At 43.4% G+C, this 19,850-nt stretch overlaps 1 protein-coding gene across 5 annotated transcripts in view; it reads right to left on the reverse strand.

Annotated features, from left to right (window-relative positions):
- The window catches only part of WTIP (WT1 interacting protein), a 56,555-nt gene that overhangs the window by 35,313 nt on the left and 1,392 nt on the right, over positions 1-19,850 (reverse strand). For 3 of the 5 annotated variants that reach the window (XM_070450981.1, XM_070450984.1, XM_020897718.2), the window contains exons 2-6: positions 14,086-14,187; positions 1,816-1,883; positions 1,596-1,658; positions 1,298-1,428; positions 485-536 (exon numbers count right to left, since the gene is read on the reverse strand). In XM_070450981.1, coding sequence (XP_070307082.1) covers positions 485-536; positions 1,298-1,428; positions 1,596-1,658; positions 1,816-1,883; positions 14,086-14,187 — 416 coding nt within the window. The remainder of the gene's footprint in view (positions 1-484; positions 537-1,297; positions 1,429-1,595; positions 1,659-1,815; positions 1,884-14,085; positions 14,188-19,850) is intronic. The other 2 variants (XM_070450982.1, XM_070450983.1) reach the window with 1 other exon arrangement.

Genomic DNA, 19,850 nt, shown 5'->3' on the forward strand with positions numbered 1-19,850 from the left:
TGCTGATGAGAGCCACCACATGGGCATCGGTTCTTTGGAGTCAGGAAAGACCACTGCCAGTCCTGCTTCCCCAGACACGGTAGGCTGGGACAGAGCCAGCATGTGAGGAAACCCAGTGCCAAGAGCCGCACCCCCAAAGGTCATTTCCTGCACAGACTGCACCCTTCTCTTCATCTGCTCCTCCCACCATCTCCGCTGCGAGCTCACGGATTTGGGGGACAGTCCTGACATGGATGGGCAATGGAATTGAGGGGTCAGGGGGCCAGCTGAGAAGCAGGGGCCACCATGTCCCTCTAACTCATGCGGGAACACTTGCACCCTGTGCGCCCTGGGTGGTCCCCCTCCTATACACATCCTTCTGCCCACAGGGCGGTGGGGCAGGAGCACCTGCTCATCCCTCCCACCGGGGCTCAAGACCTGGGGCCCACCCGGGCAGGACCAGCAGGGCCAGGCACCTGATCATCTCCAGGTGAGTGGTTCCTACCTGTGCAGGGAGGATAGGACGGGCACAGGAGGCACATTTTGGTGCAAACACCCTGGAGGAATAAAGGAAACCAGAAGTGACCAGCTGAATGACTGGAGGTCAAGGGCACGAGGACAGGTCCACCCATAGTAGCCCATGATGTGGCCCAAACAACAGGGCCCCTCTCCTTGTGTGGACAGAGTGAGGTAGGAGCATCCTCTGCCATGCTTTCTCAGCACTGGCCTTTTCTGTGGCTCCCCAGTTCACCTCCAGCCCATCACCTCCTCCAGATGGCTTCTGCCCTGGCCTCTCCCTCATGCTTCCTGAGTCTCTGCCCCTTAATGTCCAGGTTTGGGCCTCTCCTAGCTGAGACCCTGCAAAGCCTGGCTCCACACCCAGTACCAGGAACCAATGCCTAGCACCACCCCCATGCAAGGCAGCAGCACAGGACCAGAGGGCTGAGAGCAGAGCCTGGAGCCACAGCAAGGAAGAATGGATTGCCTCGTCACATGGGTACCAGACAGGCAGGAAAAAGACTCTGCAGAGACCCCCAAGTTCCCATTCCAGGCAGAAAAGTCCCAGCCTGGCCACTGGAGCAGAGACACGAGGTGGGACATCTGAGAGTTCAAACCCCTAGGAGGAAGGGGAAGAGAGGACCGAGACAGAGGGCTCCAGGCAGGGAATCCGTGCCTCACCTCAAGCACTGAGCACACAGCGGAGGCAGGAAGTGAACAGGCCAAGAACGGAGAACACAGACAGGCAGGCTGGAAAAACGCTCCCAGGGGAGGCAGAGGAGTCATGGAGTCACACTGCTCCACAGCGCCGGCTACTCACGTGTGATAATCTCTGACACAGTAGATGTTGTTCTCCACGTCCACAGTGAAGGGCACCCCGTCCAGGCACTCATTGCATACCGAGCATCGGAAGCAGCCTGGGTGGTAGGACTTCCCAAGGGCCTGCAGGATCTGGGGGCAGGAGGCACTGAAGGGTCAGTGCAGGTGGAAGGCTCAGCACAGCCCCCAGAAGACACGCTGGCTCTGAGCCCCTGGCAGGTCTCCTACAGGTGAAAGGGTGGGGTCCTCAGACTCCGCGCATGTCAGAGGGGCTGCAGGAGCCTGGGGGAGGTTCTCACCATCTCCATGATGAGGTGTCCACACACGCTACACTTGTCAGCCGTTTGCTGGAACCCGGAGTACTGGGAGGGGGACACAGAATCCAGGATGTTATGTGACAAAGGGGCACTTGCTGCCCAGCCAGCATCCACTTCCTGGCCTCGGGTCTCCATGAGACTCAGGAGGGTCCCTGCCCCTGCTCCCACCCAAGGCACCAGCCAGGGCACAGCTTTGACTCACCAGGAAGTCCTCCTGGCAGTACACTTTCTCACCCACGTTGTAGAATGCCTTCCCACGAAGTCGTCTCCCTGCAAGGATGAGGGTAGAGAAGGGGGTCCCTGGGCCACTGGAACCAGGGATGATGTCTCTGCCACCATTTCTCAGCACCCTCCTCCAACAGATGAGAAATGGACTGCCGACAAATTTTTAAATTTCCCTCTAATGTTATGTTATTATCATTACACTAATTAATAGTTTTTAAAAATTAAGAATATGTTGTTGACAAAATTGTCATAAGAAGTTGTCATAACAAATATGTGAAGACCTGTTTATCAAATGTAAATTGAAGTTCTGATAATTTAAAAAAAAACATTTGCTTTAAGAGCAGACTTTGCAGAATAAATTTCTTAATCTAAAAACATTAGAAGTACAACTCTCACCAGGTAAAGAAGCCCAATATATTAAAAAAAGGTATCCTTTATTGCAAGGATGCCAGGATAGTTCAACATTCACAAATCAGTGTGATACATCATATTAACAAAATAAAGGATAAAAATCCTGTGATCATCTCAATAGATACAGAAAAAGCATCTGATGAAATTTAATGTCCTTTCATAACAAGAACTCTCAATAAAATGGGTACAGAGGGAACATACCTCAACATAATAAAGGACATATATAAGAAGCCCATGCTAATGTCATATACGATGGTGAAAAGTTAAAAAGTTTTTTCTCTAGGATCAGGAACAAGACAAGGATGTCCACTTTTACCACTTTTATTCAACACAGTATTATTGGAAGTCCTAGCCCAGGCAATTAGGCAAGAAAAAGAAATAAAAGGCATCCAGATTGGAAAGGACGAAGTAAAACTATCAGTATCTGCAGATGAGATATACAGAAAATCCAAAAGACTCCATCAAAAACTGTTAGAATAAATGAATTCAGTACAGTTGCAGAATACAAAATCAACACACAACAATGTGTTGTGTTGCTTTAACTAATAATGAACTATCAGGAAGAGAAAATAAGAAAACAGTCCACTTATAATTGTATCAAAAAGAACAAAATATCTAGGAATAAACTTAACCAAGGAGGTAAAAGACCTGTATATTGAAAACTGTAAGATATTAATAAAAGAAACTGAAGAAGACACAAACAAATGGAAAAATGTTCTATGCTCATGGACTGCAAGATCAGTATTATTAAAATGTCCATACTACCAAAAGCAATCTATCGATTCAGTGCAATCCCTATCAAAATTCCAATGGTATTTTTCACAGAAATAGAACAAATAATCCTAAAACTTATATGTAAACACAAAAGATCCCAAATAGCCACAGCAACCTTGAGAAAAAAAGAACAGAGCTAGGGGTACCATGCGCCCTGATTTCAAACTGTATTACAAAGCTATGGTAATTAAAAAGTATGCTGTTGGCATAAAAACAGACACAGTGATCAATGCATCAGAACAGCAAGCCCAGAAATAAACACACATATATACAGTCGATCAATTTACAACAAAGGACCTCGCATCCGTTAGAACGGCTATTATCAATAGGACAAGAAATAACAAGCATTGGTTAATCTGTGGAAAAAAGGGAACTCTTTTACACTGTTGCTGGGAATGTAACGTAAATTGGGACAACCACTGTGGGAAACAATATGGAGGTTCCTCAAAAAATTAAAAATAGAACTAACACATGATCTAGCAATTCCCCTTCTGGGAATTTATCTAAAGAAAATGAAAACACTAATTCAAAATGTTATCTGCATCTCTATGTTCACTACAGCATTATTTACAATAACAAAGATATGAACACAACCTAAGCATCCACTGATGGATGCAACGGATAAAGAAACTGTCACACACACACACTAGAATATTATTATTAAATTCAGCCATGACAAAGAATGAAAATGAAATCTTGTCATTTGCAACAACATGTATGCACCTGGAAGGAATTATATCCTAAGTGAAACTAACTCAAACAAAGAAACAGAAATACACTATGACCTCTCTTAAACAGGGAATCTTTAAAAAAAAAAACAAAAAACCACAAGAACATAGATACAGAGAAAAGTTTGGCTGTTCCAAGACGCAGGGGGTTGGGGATAAGAAAAATGAGTGATGTGATATTTTTTTAGTTTAAATAAATTGGAAAAAAAAAAAAAACTTTAAAAGAAAAAGGCACACTTGTCAAATCCAAACCACAGCCCCAGCAGACCCACCAGCAGCTATGAGAGGCATTCCCATTAGTCAGGAGATGACAACCCCTAACCAGGAACAAGGAGGAACCTCCTCCACCTGATGAAGCACATCTACAAAAGCCCCACAGCTAACATCAGACGTAATAGTTAAATATTTTTTTCACTTTTACCCTTAGGATTCAACAGTATACTAGAAGTGCTAGACAGTGCACTCTCCTTTTTGAATTTGAACTCTGGAGTTATAGTTCTATGGTTTGGGGGAGGGGTTAGGGATTTTATTTTTTGTTTGTTTTTGCATTAGGATGCTCTGATCTGATTCTGACAGGGACACAGAGTGCTAGATGCTCTTGTTGACTTCCAGCAAACGGGATGGGAGAAATATAGCAGGTCTTGGTAAATTCCTTTATAATAATGGTTTGATTTTTTTATTTCAAGAGAAGCTTCTTTTCCAATGTATGCTTTTTCCTTTTTGCCCATTATCCTTATTATTTGCTATAGGTGGCTTATTTTGCATTCCTGCAGATGATGTTGCAAGTGTTTCGTCTAGTGAACTGAAAATTATTGCTTAAAAAAAAGTGGAAAGACAAAAACTGTCTTTAAACACAGATGACAATTTTGTTATATAGAAAAATCATAAGAAATATACAAATAAAAAAACTACTGAAACTAATCAGTGTGTTTAGCAAAGTTGTAGTAAAGGTGGTCAGTATATGAAAACCAAAAATATTTTTATAATCTAGCAGCAAGTGATTAGAAAATAAACTTACAATTTTAAAAAAACATTTATAATAGCATCTGAAGAAAAACCATAAAATACTAAGGAATAAGTTTAATGAAAGATGTGTCTGATTTGACTCAGTGAAACCAAAGCCTGCTGGAAAAAACTGTAAAAGAGCTAATAAACAGAGAGAGAGAGACCACTGCTGGAAGACAGTTCTCCATTGGACTGCTTCCATTCTTAACACATATTTCAAACACAGGGCTGGTAGCTTTCATTCCAGATTATCTTTCAGGATATCCAGGAAAGATATCCAGGATAATATATCCAGATTATCCAGGACATCTGTGGAGCAAACTGCTTAGAAGACAGAGACAGCATCTCCCTCTGCAGCAGAGGGCAAGTCTGTTTGCTGTTCAATCTAACAAAGATAATGGGCTTCTCTGGGAGAAGAATCTGACAGCTTTGCTGGCAGCCCATTATAAAATCCTGGGGCTCCCTAAGCTCAGGGTTCCTCAGCCATGACATACAGACCCACTGCACAAGCAGCGCTCACCTGGTATCCACATCACCACTGTGGGACTAAGGAGGGCACACAGAACCAATGCAAACGTGAAGCTCGCGCTGCTTGCAGTACTGTGAGTATCTGCCCCAGGAGGGTCGTGTCTTCAGCCAGCACCCATGAAACATTGGCAGGCTAAAGTTGTCAGCTTGCACATGGGGAAAAATCTCAGACCTTGCACAGTTCCTGACAACCATCTTCATGCTTCAAATGTTCTCATACTGATTCTGCCCCAACTGATCTGCACATTCAGTGCCACCCAATCAAGTTCCCAGCACTCTTTCTTTTGTGGAAGTTGATGTTCCAATGTTTTAATTTATATAGAAACACAGAGAACCTAGAATAGCCAAAATAATCTTGGAAAAGATCAACAAAACAAGAAGACTAACATTATCTATTTTAAGATTTACAGAAGTCAGGACAGTGTAATATTCTGGTAAGGAGAGACAAAAAGATCAGTGGAACAGAATGGAGTCCAAAAACAGACCCATAAATATTTCAAGAAACATGCAAGTGGGAAAGCAAAAGTCCTTCCAGTACATGGTGCTGAAACAACCAGACAGTCATATGGAAAAAAAAAATAAGACTCAATTCCTCACCTCATACCATACAGAAGATGAAATAGTCATCAACCTAAACATAAAAATGAGAGACCTAAAACTTCTAGAAAAAAACAAAGGAGACTATCTTCATGACTTAAAGGGAGACAGAAAAATTTATATCACAAAAATAATAACCATAAAACAAACAAACAAAAAAACCCTGAAGAAAATATTCACAAAACATCTAAAAAGAAATTTTACCATATATATTCCTAGAACTAAACAATAAAAGACAACTCCCAATTTAAAAACTGAGGAAAAGAGGAACTTCCCTGGCAGTCCAGTGGTTGAGACTTCAAGCTTCCAGTGAAGGAGCTGCAGATTCAATCCCTGGGTGGGGAACTAAGATCCTATATGGTACATGTCAAGGCCAAAAAATTTTTAAAAACAAAATAAAAAGGGAGTAAAAACAAAATTAAAAATTACTAAAAAAAAAAAAAAAAAAAAAAAAACCAGGGCAAAAGACTTAAATAAGACTTTACAAAAGAAGAAAAAAGTGGCCAAGAAACAAAAGAAAAAAAGATGCTTAAACCTCATTAGCTCTCAGGGAAATACATATTAAAACCACAGTGAGCTACCACTTCACAACCATTAGAATGGCTAAAATTAAACAGACTAAAATACCAGCTGTTGGCTAATATGTAGAATGACCCAACTCTCTTACATTTCGAGTAGGAGTTTAAAATGATACAGCCCCTTTGGAAAATAGTTTGGCATTCTCTTATGAAATTAAACATACACTTAGCCTACGACCCAGAAATTCCATTCCCTGGAATTTACCCAAGAGAGATGAAAACATTTGTCCACAAATGACCTGTACTAGAATGTTCATAGCACAACCTAGTATCTACCAACAGTTAAATGGAAAAACAAAGTGTGGTATATTTGTCCACAAATGACCTGTACTAGAAATGTTCATAGCACAACCTAGTATCTACCAACAGTTAAATGGAAAAACAAAGTGTGGTATATATTCATACAACAGAATCTTACTCAGTAATACAAAGGAGGGAACTACTGATACATGTAACAACATGGACTTAAAACAAAACTGCTTAGCAAAAAAAGGCGGGGGAACCACTTTAAATAAAGAAAGAAAAGAGTACCTATTAATTGCATTTAAATGAAGTTCTAGAACAGACAAAACTAATGTATGGTGGTAGAAATTGGAACACTGAAAAAAATAAATTAAAAAAAAGAAATTGGAACACTTGTTGAAAGGATATGATGGGGGAATCATATGGAGATCAACTGGAGAAAAGGCAAGACAAGTTTCTTGCAGTTTTTTTCCTATATCTTTGTTAGGGGTATAATTTGTATAAATGTACATACTTATGCTAAATCTCTGAACTATATACTTAAGATCTGTTTGCTAAGCACTATGTAAATTTTACTCAATTAAAAACGAAAACAAAGATAAATCGAGTATATCCTGTGCCAGAGTAAAGAAGTGTTCAAAGAACAAAGTGGGTACATGTCAAAAGAGCATAGGAGCCAGTGGGAAGGGACTTCTCTGGCCAAATTTGAGACAATTTGTGCATCAAAAGAATAATGATGGTACTGCAACACATTACATGAATACAAATCCATAAGTAATAAGAATTCTCAGAAAATATATATTTGCCCCTGCTCATGCATTTAAAACATTCCTTAAGTTTTCTTGGAAAACATCTTATAATTAAGAACTGTATCAACTTTATTGGAGAATTATTCCCTAATAAAATCTGTCCTATTGTTACGTGGGGAAAAAAAAAAATTCCCTAGGAGAATGCACTTTCCACACACACTCAATGAATTCCCAGACAGACTTCCACAATCACAAAATAGAAAACCCTGATGGTCCAGTGGTTAAAATTGCACCTTCACTGCCTAGGGCCCAAGTCCTATCCCTGGCTGGGGAACTAAGATCCCAAAAGTCGAGAGGTGCAGCCAGAAAAGAAAAAAGTAATGAAGCAAGAATAGGTGAGGAAAAGAATTTACAACACATATAACCAATAAAAGAACTTTTATCCAAGATGCATAGAGAATTCCTAGAAATCATTAAGAAAAAGTCAAACAACCCAATTTAAAAATGGGCAAAAAGGGGCTTCCTTGGTTGTTTAGTGGTAAAGAATCCACTTGCCAATGCCAGAGACACGGGTCTGACCCCTGGTCCAGGAAAATCCAACACCCCATGGAGCAATTAAGCCTGGGCACCACAGCTACTGAGCCTGTGCTCTCGAGCCCCAGAGCCGCAAGTACTGAACCCAAGTGCCCCAGAGCCTGTGCTCCACAACAAGACAAGCCACTGCAATGAGAAGCCCATGCAGCCCAATGAGAAGTAGCCTGCACCCGCCACAACCAGAGAAAGCCCACGCAGCAAGGAAAACCCAGTATGGCCAAAAATTAATTAATTTTTTATAAAATGGGTAAAAGACTCAACAGGTACTTTACACACAAAGGCTTTCAAATGACCAACAAATACATGAAAAAGTGTATGAATCATCAGTATTCATCAGAGAAATTCAAAGTAAAATCACTAACGTATCACTCCAGCATGGCAGAAACCAACACAACTTTGAAAAGCAATCTTCCTCCAAGTAAAAAATTAATTAAGAAAGAGAAAGATATCACTCGACCTCTACCAGAATGGCTAAAAAGACAATGCCAAGTGTTTGCAGGAATAAGGAAAAACTGGAATTCACATACCCTGCCAGAGGGATTATAAATTGGGTTTGTCTCCTGTGGTAACCACCAGCACCTACTAAAGCTACACACAGCTGACAAGAAAGTTCACTGATCTAGACTCCCAATTCTGGAAGACAGATCTGAAGAAGAGAAACAATGCGACAAAGGGAGAGGAGATATGGATAATATGAAGGAGTGGCTAAGAGAAAAGTAGAATAGAATGACAAAGACTAATATTTCTTTTTTTTTTTTTCTTTTTTTTTTTTTTTTTTTTTTTTTTTCTTTTTTTTTTTTTAAAGACTAATATTTCTAATTTGAATTTTATAAGTAAATAATAGAAACAATGGGAAAGAAGGAAATTTTTGAAAATAAAATAGCTAAGACTGTTCTCATATTGACAGTTTTCAGATTCAGGAGTCAAAATGAATCCTGGACAAATAAAACTCATACCTACACCCATCAAGCTATAAAAGAACACTTTAAATCATCTGTACTTTTTCCCTAATTGATATGTAAAATATTTTAAATACCCTGGAAAATGATCCTTGGAAGTTATGATTGTGGCAGTATATAGTTTGTTTTCCCACATGCTTCACAGTCAGTCTCTTTTAACAAATCCAGTTTTTTAACTCTAAAGAAGGTAGCCAAATTTGTCAATCCCTTCTTCTTAAGTGTGGTGATTTTTGTGAGTGGGAAAAAAAACTTTCTTAACCAAAAGATTGATAGAGGTAATTTTCTATACTTATTTCTAAAATTATCATGTTTTTCTTTAAACATTTTGGTATTTGATCCACTTGGATTTAATTTCATTATTTTATAGGGATAACCACTTTTCCCAGAACCACCTGCAATACCATCTCTATCATCAATTAAGTTTTCACACAGACATGGGTCTGTTTCTAAACTCTCCACTCTGTTCCAGTGGTTTATTTGTCCATCCTTGCCCCAATACCACATGAAATTACTAATACAACTATACAGTATATATTGACACCTGGTAGTAGAAGCTTCCCAACTTACTCTTTGTCAAGATCATCTTAGTATTCTTAGCCTTTTGCTCTTGCATTTAAATTATAGAATTAGCCTGGCAAATTCATGAAAACCTGCTTAAGTGGAATTACAATGCATTATAGATCAATTTGAAAAAACTGGCATCTCAACACTATTGAATATACCCATGTTCAATAGTACATGAATATGGATATATTCATAAATATTTACATGAATATGGTATATTTATTTTTCTTATCTTAGTTCAATGACTAAGACTTCCAGTACAATGCTGAATAGAAGATATGATTGCAGGCTTTGTCCTTTCCTCTTTTAAAGGTCCATTTTTCTTATATTTCACCACTAAGTGTGATGTTTGCATAGATTTTTAGTAACCAACTTTCACCAGGTTGAGAAAGTTCCTTTTTATTTCTAACTTGCTAAAGTCTGGATGTCAGGAATTTCCCTGGTGATCCAGTGGTTAAGAATCTGCCTTGCAACGCAGGGGACATGGGTTCAATCCCTGATAGGGGAACTAAGATCTCACATGCCACAGAGCAACTAAGCCCTCGAACCACAACGAGATAGTCCATGCACCACAACGAAACATCATGCCTGCTGCAACTGAAACCTGATATAGTCAAAATAAAACAAATATACAAACTTAAAAAAAAAAAAATTGAATGTCAGGGCTTCCCACGTGGCTCAGTGGTAAAGAATCCACCTGCCAGTGCAGGAGACATGGGTTCTATCCCTGATCCAGGAAGATCCCACATGCCAAGAAGCAATTAAGCCCCATGTGCCACAACTATTAAGCCTGTGCTCTAGAGCCCAGGAGCCACATCTACTGAAGCCCATGGTGCCCTAGAGCCGGTGCTCCACAGTAAGAGAAGCATCTGAATGAGAAGACCATGCTGCAACTAGAGAGTAGCCCCCACTTGCCGAGAATAACGAGAGCAACCACGCAGCAATGAAACCCAGCACAGCCAAAAATAAATAAACAAAAATTATTTTTAAAAATGTGAATGTCAGATTTTATTGACCTCTTGTTCTACTCCTATTGAGACGATCATAAAGTTTTTCTTCTTTGTTAATGAGGTGAATTACATTAATGAGTTTTCTACTGTATACTGTGTAAGAATACTCAATTATTCTTCAGATAGGCTCAACTTGGTTATAATATATTATCTTGATTCATACACTGCTGAATTTAATTCAAAAGGGGAAAAAAAAGGAGTAAATAAAATAAATAGTACAAGAAAAAATTCCCAGAACCGAAGGGCAAGTCTCCAGTCTGACGGGACTCTGTGTGTGTGCCCAGCACAACCAATGGCACAAAGCCGAGAGCAAACATGAATAAAGTACCGTGAGCTCAGCTGCTGCACTGCCCGACTTCAAGAGCACCGTTCCTGCTGCATCTACGTAAATGGCACTCCCTGGAACTGTGCAGTTCACAGCCTTTTCCAGAGGCTATCAGAGCCAGAGCAATGACAGCCGTCTTCCTGAGACTCTCAAAAGGAAAAAACAGATCACACACACAAAAATGAGACTCAGAATGGCATCAAAATTAGGCAGGAGCCATGGCTTCTGGAAGATAAATCTACAACTTCAAAATGCTTAGTGAGGGACTTCCATGGTGGTCCAGTGGTGAAGACCCCACACTTCCACCCTAGGGGGCCATGGACTCCACCCCTGGTGGAGGAATTAAGATCCCACATGTCGTGTGGTACAGCCAAAAGGACAAAAAAAAAAAAATGCTAAACAAAATGCTTAGAGAAAATTATTTCCAATTTGGAAGTCTATTCTCGGGCAACTATAAATTGTGAGGGTAGAATAAAGGCATTTTAGACACACCAGAATTCGGAAAATGTGTCTCCCACATGCCCTTTTTTAGATAACTGAAGCAAAATGCTGGACGCTCTTTGGGTGGTTTCAAGCTTCGAGTCTTCCCTACTCATCCAAGTTGTGTTCAGTATCCAGCCTTACTCAGACAGCTTGCTGTGTTTAAGGGAAACTTGAATTCACCCCCCTTATCCATGGGCGGGCTTGATTAGTATAAAACTAATTCTTCTCTTATATTGGTTCAGATACTCAGGCAAGTAAAGTCAATCAAATCACAGCACTCCCCCCAGACACAGGGACTGGTTCAGGAATCCATGTGAGATGATCTGGCCAATGACATGCAAGAAGATTGTTGTTAGGTATCTTCTGGAAAAGAAGTGTCTCCACCCCAAAAACATGACCAGAAGAAATGCCCACTCTTTCTTCAGACCAGTGGTGTGGCAATGGAAGTCTCAAGCTGCCTCAGACATTTCACAACAGAAGTTGCCCTGAGGATAAAGCCAAACACGAGGGAAACCCAGCCAAGCTTTTAGCCTAAGCCAAAGGGCCTAGGCCACTAGATCATTCCCAGCCTAAAGCCAGTCCTATCTCTGGGCTCCCAGTTCACTCAGTTAAGAAATATTCTTAACAGTTCAAGCCTCCTCAGCAGTTTTCCTGTTACCTGCAGCTGAAAGCTTTGTGGAGACTGTGGATTCAATCCAAAGAGTATACACGTGAAGGTACAGAATGAACACTCCACAGGGGTTCAGAGGACAGCTGGCTCAGACTACAGAGAGGCCAGGGACTCCCAAGAGGGGAACTCAAAAGAATGCCTGCAACAATGGAACATCTGTGGGGGGGGAAGAACTAAAGATAAAAGTCAAGACAATGCAAGGAGAAAAAAAAGTTTAAAGAAGAAAAAACTCCAAGAAAAGTAAATGACTACAGAAAAAAGAAAATATAATCACAGTGTAATTCTTAGCTCTGCAGTAAATAACATTTATAAAGTCACATAATATAGTAATATAAACCTGGTTTATTGATATAATCACAACTTAAGACGACTATACTGAGAAGATGGAAGGAGAGAAGGGAGAACAGTCAGTGTAAGAACAGCCCCTATTCTGAAGGCTTCCCTGGTGGCTCAGCGGTAAAGAATCCACCTGCCAATGCAGGAGACACAGGTTCGAGCTCTGATCCAGAAAGATTCCACATGCCACAGAGCAACTGAGTCTGTGCTCTGGAGCCTGGGAGTTGCTACTATTGAAGCCCACATGCCCGAGAGCTCAAGCTCCACAAGAGAAGTCATCGCAATGAGAAGTCCGCACACTGCAACTAGAGGAGCCCCTGCTTGCCTCAACTAGAGATAAGCCCATGCAGCAACAAAGACCCAGCACAGCCAAAAATAAAGAAATAAATAAAATTATTAAAAAAGAATCTATTCCTCACTTACCACAGCAAACTCAAGTAAAACATGGTTAAAAAACTCAATTAAATCATTTCTAAAACTGATGCATCAAAAAACAGCCATGTGCACTGTTAGAACATGGAGATGTCTTCTAGAAGTTGCTAAAAAATACCAAGTGAAAGATACCAGGGGTAGGAAGAGAAGTGCTTTTTTGCTATTGCAAAAATTGCTTCTCGGGACGATATATCTGACATAATACTAGGCACATATTACACTTTTATAATATAAAATACTAAAATGTTTTGTGTAAATAAATAAAAGATGTCTGCTCAGGGGCAAAGTATGAAAGAACAATAAGAACATCAAGAATGTAGATTTATTAGGTTGGTTGGACTATAGTTACTTTTTATAACTTTAAGTTAAATGATGTTTATATTTTATACCATGTGTAAAATCAGGACAAAAAATAAACTGCAGGGAAAAAAATACTAGCCCATATATAGGCAGGCAGAAGGCACATCACTGGCTCCACAAGCCCCACCCAGGCAGCCAGGAGATATCAGTACCCTGCTAAGGACAGAGGTTCCAAAGACAACACTCAGGGACTTCCCTGGTGGTCCAGTGGTTAAGACTTCCCCTTCCATCACAGGAGATGTAGGTTCAATCCCTAGTTGGGGAGCTAAGATCTCAGGTGCATGGAGGCCAAAAAAACCAAAACATAAAACAGAAGCAATATTGTAACAAATTCAATAAAGACTTTAAAAACTGTCCACATCAAAAAAAAAAAAAAGTCTTAGGACGTTGCTGAGGGTCCAGTGGTTAAGAATCTGCCTTCTAATGCAGAGGATTCGAGTTCGATCCCTGGTCTGGGAACTAAGATCCCACATGCCTCGGGACAACTAAACCCATGTACTGCAACTACTGAGCCTGCTGCTCTGGAGCCGGCAAGCCGCAACCAGAGAAGCACATGTATCACATGCACCTCAACGAAGAGCCCACATGCTACAACTGAGAAATGAAGCAGTCAAAAAAAAATCGTTTAAAAAAAAAGACAAAAAACAAGGGTTAGAGGGGCAGCTTTTCCCTATGACCAGAAAAAGGCTCTTCCCTGGCCCCACATATCCCCATCCCCAGGGTCCAGCAGATCTCTCAGGAGCCTAGGGCCCTCAAACAGGCCAAGCCAGAAGGAAAGGCATCATGACTCAGCCTCCTCCACACTCCAGCCTGGGCCAGAGCTGGGTGATCCATCTGCCTGGAACTTTGGCCCAAGGGGGTTCACAGTGCAAGAGGGATGGAAGGGGAGAATGTTACCTACCACAGGAGTTGCAGGTGAAGCAATCAGTATGATATAGGCTCCCCATTGCCTGGCATGCCTGCCTTGCTCCATAGATGCCAAGCCCACACTTGATGCAAATGCCTATGGAAGAAGAGGCAGGAGAGAGCAGCAGTTAGCACCATGACTGTGGACTTGAACAGCTATGCATCTGACTCCCAGTCCCCTTGCTGCCCAGTCATGTGATCTGGGGCAAGGGAAATTTCCAGAGTCCTCCGTCGCCCCATTACTAACGGCTAACATGGGGGTACTAAGGGTACCATTAGGGCTTCCCTGGTGGCTCAGATGGTAAAGAATCTGCCTGCAATACAGGAGACCCAATCAATCCCTGGGTCTGGAAGATCCCCTGGAGAAGGGAATGGCTACCCACTCCAGCATTCTTGCCTGGGAAATTCCATGGACAGAGGAACCTAGAGGCTACAGTCCATGGGGTCGCAAAGAGTCAGACATGACTGAGCGACTATCACCCACACAGACATACATACACACACACACACAAGGGTACCACTACTTAGGGTTTGCTGCTGTTGTCTGAGGATTCATAGAATTTGGCGGCACACCTGGCAAGTCAGAGCTAAGTGACACCGTCTGTGCCATCAAAATTACAAGGACACCTTTACGACTAGAAAGTTGTTCTAAGCCCCTTCATCTTGACCTGCTATCGGACTGGGGGAAATTCCTTTCTGCTGTCTATGAACCAGAAAGAATGAAGACCACACAAAGAGAGCAGAGCCCTGACCCTCCCAACCACACCTCCCTCACTGAACGATGATATCAGTTTAATCTCTTGTTCAGTCCACACATAGATACTGATGCCCTGCATAGTTTAGGTGCCAGAGATTCTGCAAGGCACCAAATTCCCACCCCCAAGGAGCCTGTATTCCAGTGGAGGGAGACAGTCAACAACAGGTAAGTCACATCTCAGGTGGGAAAAAGTGCTATGGAGGAAAAGAAGGCTAATTAAGAGTATGTCTGGGGGCTCCTCCCTGGCGGTCCAGTGGTTGGGACTTCGCCTTCCAGTGCAGGGGGGTGTGGATTTGATTCCTGGTGGGTGAGCTAAGATCCCACATGCCTTGCCCCCCAAAAATAAAACATAAACAAAATATAAAACAGAAGCAACATTGTAACAATTTAATAAAGACTTTGAAAATGGTCCACATTAAAAAAAAAAAAAAAAGGATATATCTAGGGACTTCCCTGACCGTCCAGTGGTTAAGACTGCACTTCTTATGCAGGGGGCACAGGTTTGATCCTCAGTCGATGAACTAAGATCACACATGTCTCACAGTGTGGCCAAAACAAACAGGAATATGTCTGAGTGTGTGATTTTTAAAGTTTAAAGAGGGTGTCAGACAAGGCCCCAGTGACAAGGTGATATATGAGCAAAGGTTTCAAGGAAAAAATGGAGGGAAGCTGCTCTGCAAGGAAAACTAGGTGGACTTGGGGGCCACCCTAGTGTGGGGTGCTAAGCAGGCAAGGGAGGGGTGGTAAAGGGAGGGGTGACCAGCAATGCCAGGGCGAAGGCCAGCATGAGCTTAAGGGGCTCTCTGGCCAGCCCGCCTGGAGACCTGGACTGAAGGTGGCCAACCCAGACACCAGAGCTTCTCTCTCAGACTCACCCAAGGTCTCTCAGGCCACAAAGGGCCTAAGATGGGCCCCCTGGACTCTAAGTCCTTTGGCAGTTTCAGGACACACTGCCCTCACCCCTTCTCCCCTGCTTTCCATCACATCTCTCTGCTTAACATTTAGCATGGTTGAGCCTCTCCCACCTGAAAAAACCTCCATCAGCCACCTCATTCTCCCTCTCCCTCCAGTCAAGAAAGAAAGTTCAGTCCACACCCCGTCATTTCCTAACGGTGAGCTCTATGGACTTCCTCTTCTGGTCTTGCCAGCCCTCCTCTCAGGTCCCCAGGATATGACCTACACCTGCCTGGCTTTCTGGTTCTCTCTTCCCAGTTCTACTGGGTATTCACTTGCTCAATCCTGGACCTCCCATGCCTAAGTCTCCCCAGGAAAGGGCCAGTCAGTGCAGATGCTCTCAAACCAGGCAGGAATGTAAAAGTGGCTGATGAGGCCCCAGGTGAACAGACAGAGCCATGGCTGGGGGAGGTCACAGCCATCGGCTCCACTGACAGCTACCAGGCCTGCTAGAGAGTCTGATTTTTCCAGAAAAGCTAGAAATCTGGATTTATATATGAAAACTTTCCACACAGAAATAAATCATCAACTTTCATGTTTTGAGAATTTGGAAGCCAAACACACCGTGTCTGTAGGTCTCCACTCGTGGCTTTACCCCATCTCCCCAGGGAAGTCCCATCTGCTCCCAACTGCTCACTCCTGCTGAGGCTCCTGGCACCCTGCCCAGCCCAGATTCCTTTCCTGAGCCACCGATCCACCTCCCAGACCACTGAAGGCCCAGAACAAAGCTCTGGGTTCCTGCTCAGGAAATGGCACTTTTGTGTAGCCAGGTTTAGGGAAGTATCCAGATCTACCCTGCCTTTCTCACCTCCAACTCTGAATCCAGTTTCTGTGTTTCCTACTATAAACTTCATTCCCTCGCCTCACTCCCACTGGTCTGATTCAGCATCATCAATTCTCATTCCACTTGCTGTTTCAACAGTCTCCTTACAGCAAACTGCAGCCAGACTTATCTTTCTAAAGTGAAAATGACCCACCCTCACACCTTCATCCTTGCCCATCAACTCTGAAAACCTGACCTTGTTTTTGTCTAAGTTACCAAAAGTTACAGTAAAAGGGAGAGAAGTCAACTGCCCCTGGGGAGCAGAACAGAAGGATGGGCAAGAGGAGAAGTTATAACCTTATTATTATTTGCTTTTTGGTTCTGTTTTGATTTTTTATTAATATAAGCTTGCACCACTTTAATAAAAACACACCGAGGACAGAGGCAGGCTGTTCAGGGACTAAAAGAGGGAGCTGACCAAAGCTTAGCGTGATAGGTGGTACCCTGAAGAGGTTGAAGACCACGGCTCCGTTGCCTGGTACAGCAACTGAAAAGGCGGCTGCAGCACTGTCTCGGAGCCAGACAGAGATTAGAGGAATCAGAGGTACTGGTGAGACGCAGCCTGCAGTCAGAACTGAAGACAGCCGAGCTGAGGCAGATCCAGGGTGTGGAGTAAACCCAGGATTTACCCTCAGGCAAATCCTGAAGCTGCTAGCTGGCTCGTAACAGCAGAACCTGGTCAGGAGAGATGTTCATGAAATACAGAGAAGGGCCAAGAGGTGAGTGGGTTCTAGGGCCAAGAAAAAGGGATGGACAGAGAGGAAGAAACACACTGAGGGTGAGGTTTATCAGAGGTCACTTAAGCTTATGCTACCTGCAGACTTCCTGCTGTAAAATGTTACATTATTTTCATACAAGTTGAGGCGTATGAAACTGCCGCATTTATAGCTCTAAAAGGTGGAATAAAGGCAGTAAGATACTAGCAGTTCAAGTAAATAGCTGCTCATATTTTTAAAAATCAGGAAAATGTAACCTAGATCTGACTTCTCTTAAAAAAGAAAGAGCAGGACTTCCCCCAGGAGTCTAGTAGTTAAGACTCGGTGCTACCAATGCAGAGGGTGTGGGTTCATTCTTTGGTCAGGGAATTAAGGTTCCCCCATGCCGAGTGGTACCAAAAAAACCCCAAAGATTATATCATCAGTCACCTCCCACTCCCATGTGACAGCAGCTGCCCTCAGAAAGGATGACCCATTAGCCCCTTCACTTCTCCCACTACTTGCCCAGGTCTGGCCACCTCAGCTTCACACAAAAATTCAGGAGTAATGTTCACTGCAGCACTGTTTCCAATAGCCAGGACATGGAAGCTACCTAGATGTCCATCGACAGATGAATGGTTAGAGAACTGTGGTACATATATACAATGGAATATTACTCAGTCATAAAAAGGAATGAATTTGAGCCAGTTCCAATGAGGTAGATGGATCTAGAGGCTGTTATACAGAGTGAAGTAAGTCAAAAGAGAAAAACAAGTATCACATATTAACTCATATATATGGAATCTAGAAAAATGGTACTGATGAACCTATTAGAAGGGCAGGAATAGAGACGCAGACACAGAGTACAGACCTATAGACCCAGCCAGGGAAGGAGAGGGTAGAACAAACTGAAAGAGTAGCACTGAAACATGTACATTACTACATGTAGAACAAATAGATAATGGAAAGCTGCTGGATAACACAGGGAGCTCAACCTGGTGCTCTGCGACAACCTAGACAGATGCAAAGGTGTGGGGGTGGGAAGGAGGTTCAGGAGGAAGGGGACACGTGTATACCTATGGCTGACTCACACTGTTGTAAGGCAAAAACCAACACAACACTGTAAAGCAATTATCCTCCAATTAAAAATAAAAATATGTAATTAAGAAATTTAAAAACTCAGTAGTACCTTCAGAGGCCCAGAGAACACACCCTTGCCCAGGCCCTGCAGTGAGTGGGGACAGGAAAAAGGGGTAGCTTCTCCAGTAGGGAGTGCTGGAAACTTGTTCTCTTCAGAAGGCACTCAGCTTCTGCTCCTAGCACCTACCTGGTTTGACAGACAATAGCTTCCAAAGTCACCACCCTGCTCCCAGGCCTTCTGACAGCAGCCACGGGACCTACCCGACCACAAATTCTCATCATGATGCTCGAAGATGAACAGGTCCCCTCCCAAAGGCAGAACAACCCTCTGGTCTACACACTCCCTTGACCACCTGACCCCTCTGGGGCTGCAGCCCTGGGAGCTTAATGGCACCGTCCACTTCCTTACTTGCTTCCTCCTGCCCACATTTTTCCTTCTGGCTAGAAGGTCCCTACTGACGAGTCATCTACAACCTCCTTCTCTCTCAAGATCCAGTTCAGGGCAGTCCAGAGCTGCCAGCTGGAATGAATGCATGAAAGACAAACCCCAGGAGGGGCCTCATTCCCAGACATGATAACCACCACCCCCTCCAAAGCCAGGTGCCTGCTTATCAGTAAAGGAGGGACGGAAGCCCCTCCCCAAGCCTCCTCTCAGAACCTCCAGCCTAAGACTCCCAAGAGTTGTCCAAAGGATGGGATCAAAGGGCCAAGGTCAGACTGGGCAAGGGAGGCTGTCAGAGACTGATGATCTTTGCAAATGATGTGAAGTAGGGTTCCCTTGGGAAACATCCCATATACACAGCCCAGTCCAGTTAGACCGGCTCAGTTCCTCCCACTCAGGGTGGGCTTCCCGTCCCTCGGCCTCTACCTCCAGCCGCTACCATTATCAAAGCCTCGGGTCAGGTGGGCTCCGGTGGTATCCGGCCGGCCGCCTCCCTCCCTGCCCTGTTCACAGCCCGTACTGCTGACGGAAGGGAGACACCGGGACCGCGGGGGCCTAACAGGGGGACTGATCACAAAGCACCGAGTACGATGAGCTGAAGCCAAGTACCGAGGGTTAAGAATAAATTATTCGAAAATAGCTTATTCTGCCTATTAACGTGCCCTTTTCTCTCAGGAGCAACGCATCCCGATGATGCCAGAACTCCGGGCCCGGAGACTCAGAGGCTCAGCCACTGTCCGGCACAAACCCCAGACCTGGTGGTTCGTTCACACACACACACACACGCTAAGCCACTGTACTACACAAGCCCCAGAACTGGTGGTACACACACACACAAACACACGAACACTATCTGCGGGAACAAACGTCACCGGCTCCCCAGCCCCACGGGAGGGAGCCGCGCTTTTCGCATCCCGGCCCACCCTGCGCTCTCCTCGACCAAGCCGGC

Source organism: Odocoileus virginianus, chromosome 20 (genome assembly GCF_023699985.2).
Source record: "Odocoileus virginianus isolate 20LAN1187 ecotype Illinois chromosome 20, Ovbor_1.2, whole genome shotgun sequence".
NCBI classification, from domain to species: Eukaryota; Metazoa; Chordata; class Mammalia; order Artiodactyla; family Cervidae; genus Odocoileus; species Odocoileus virginianus.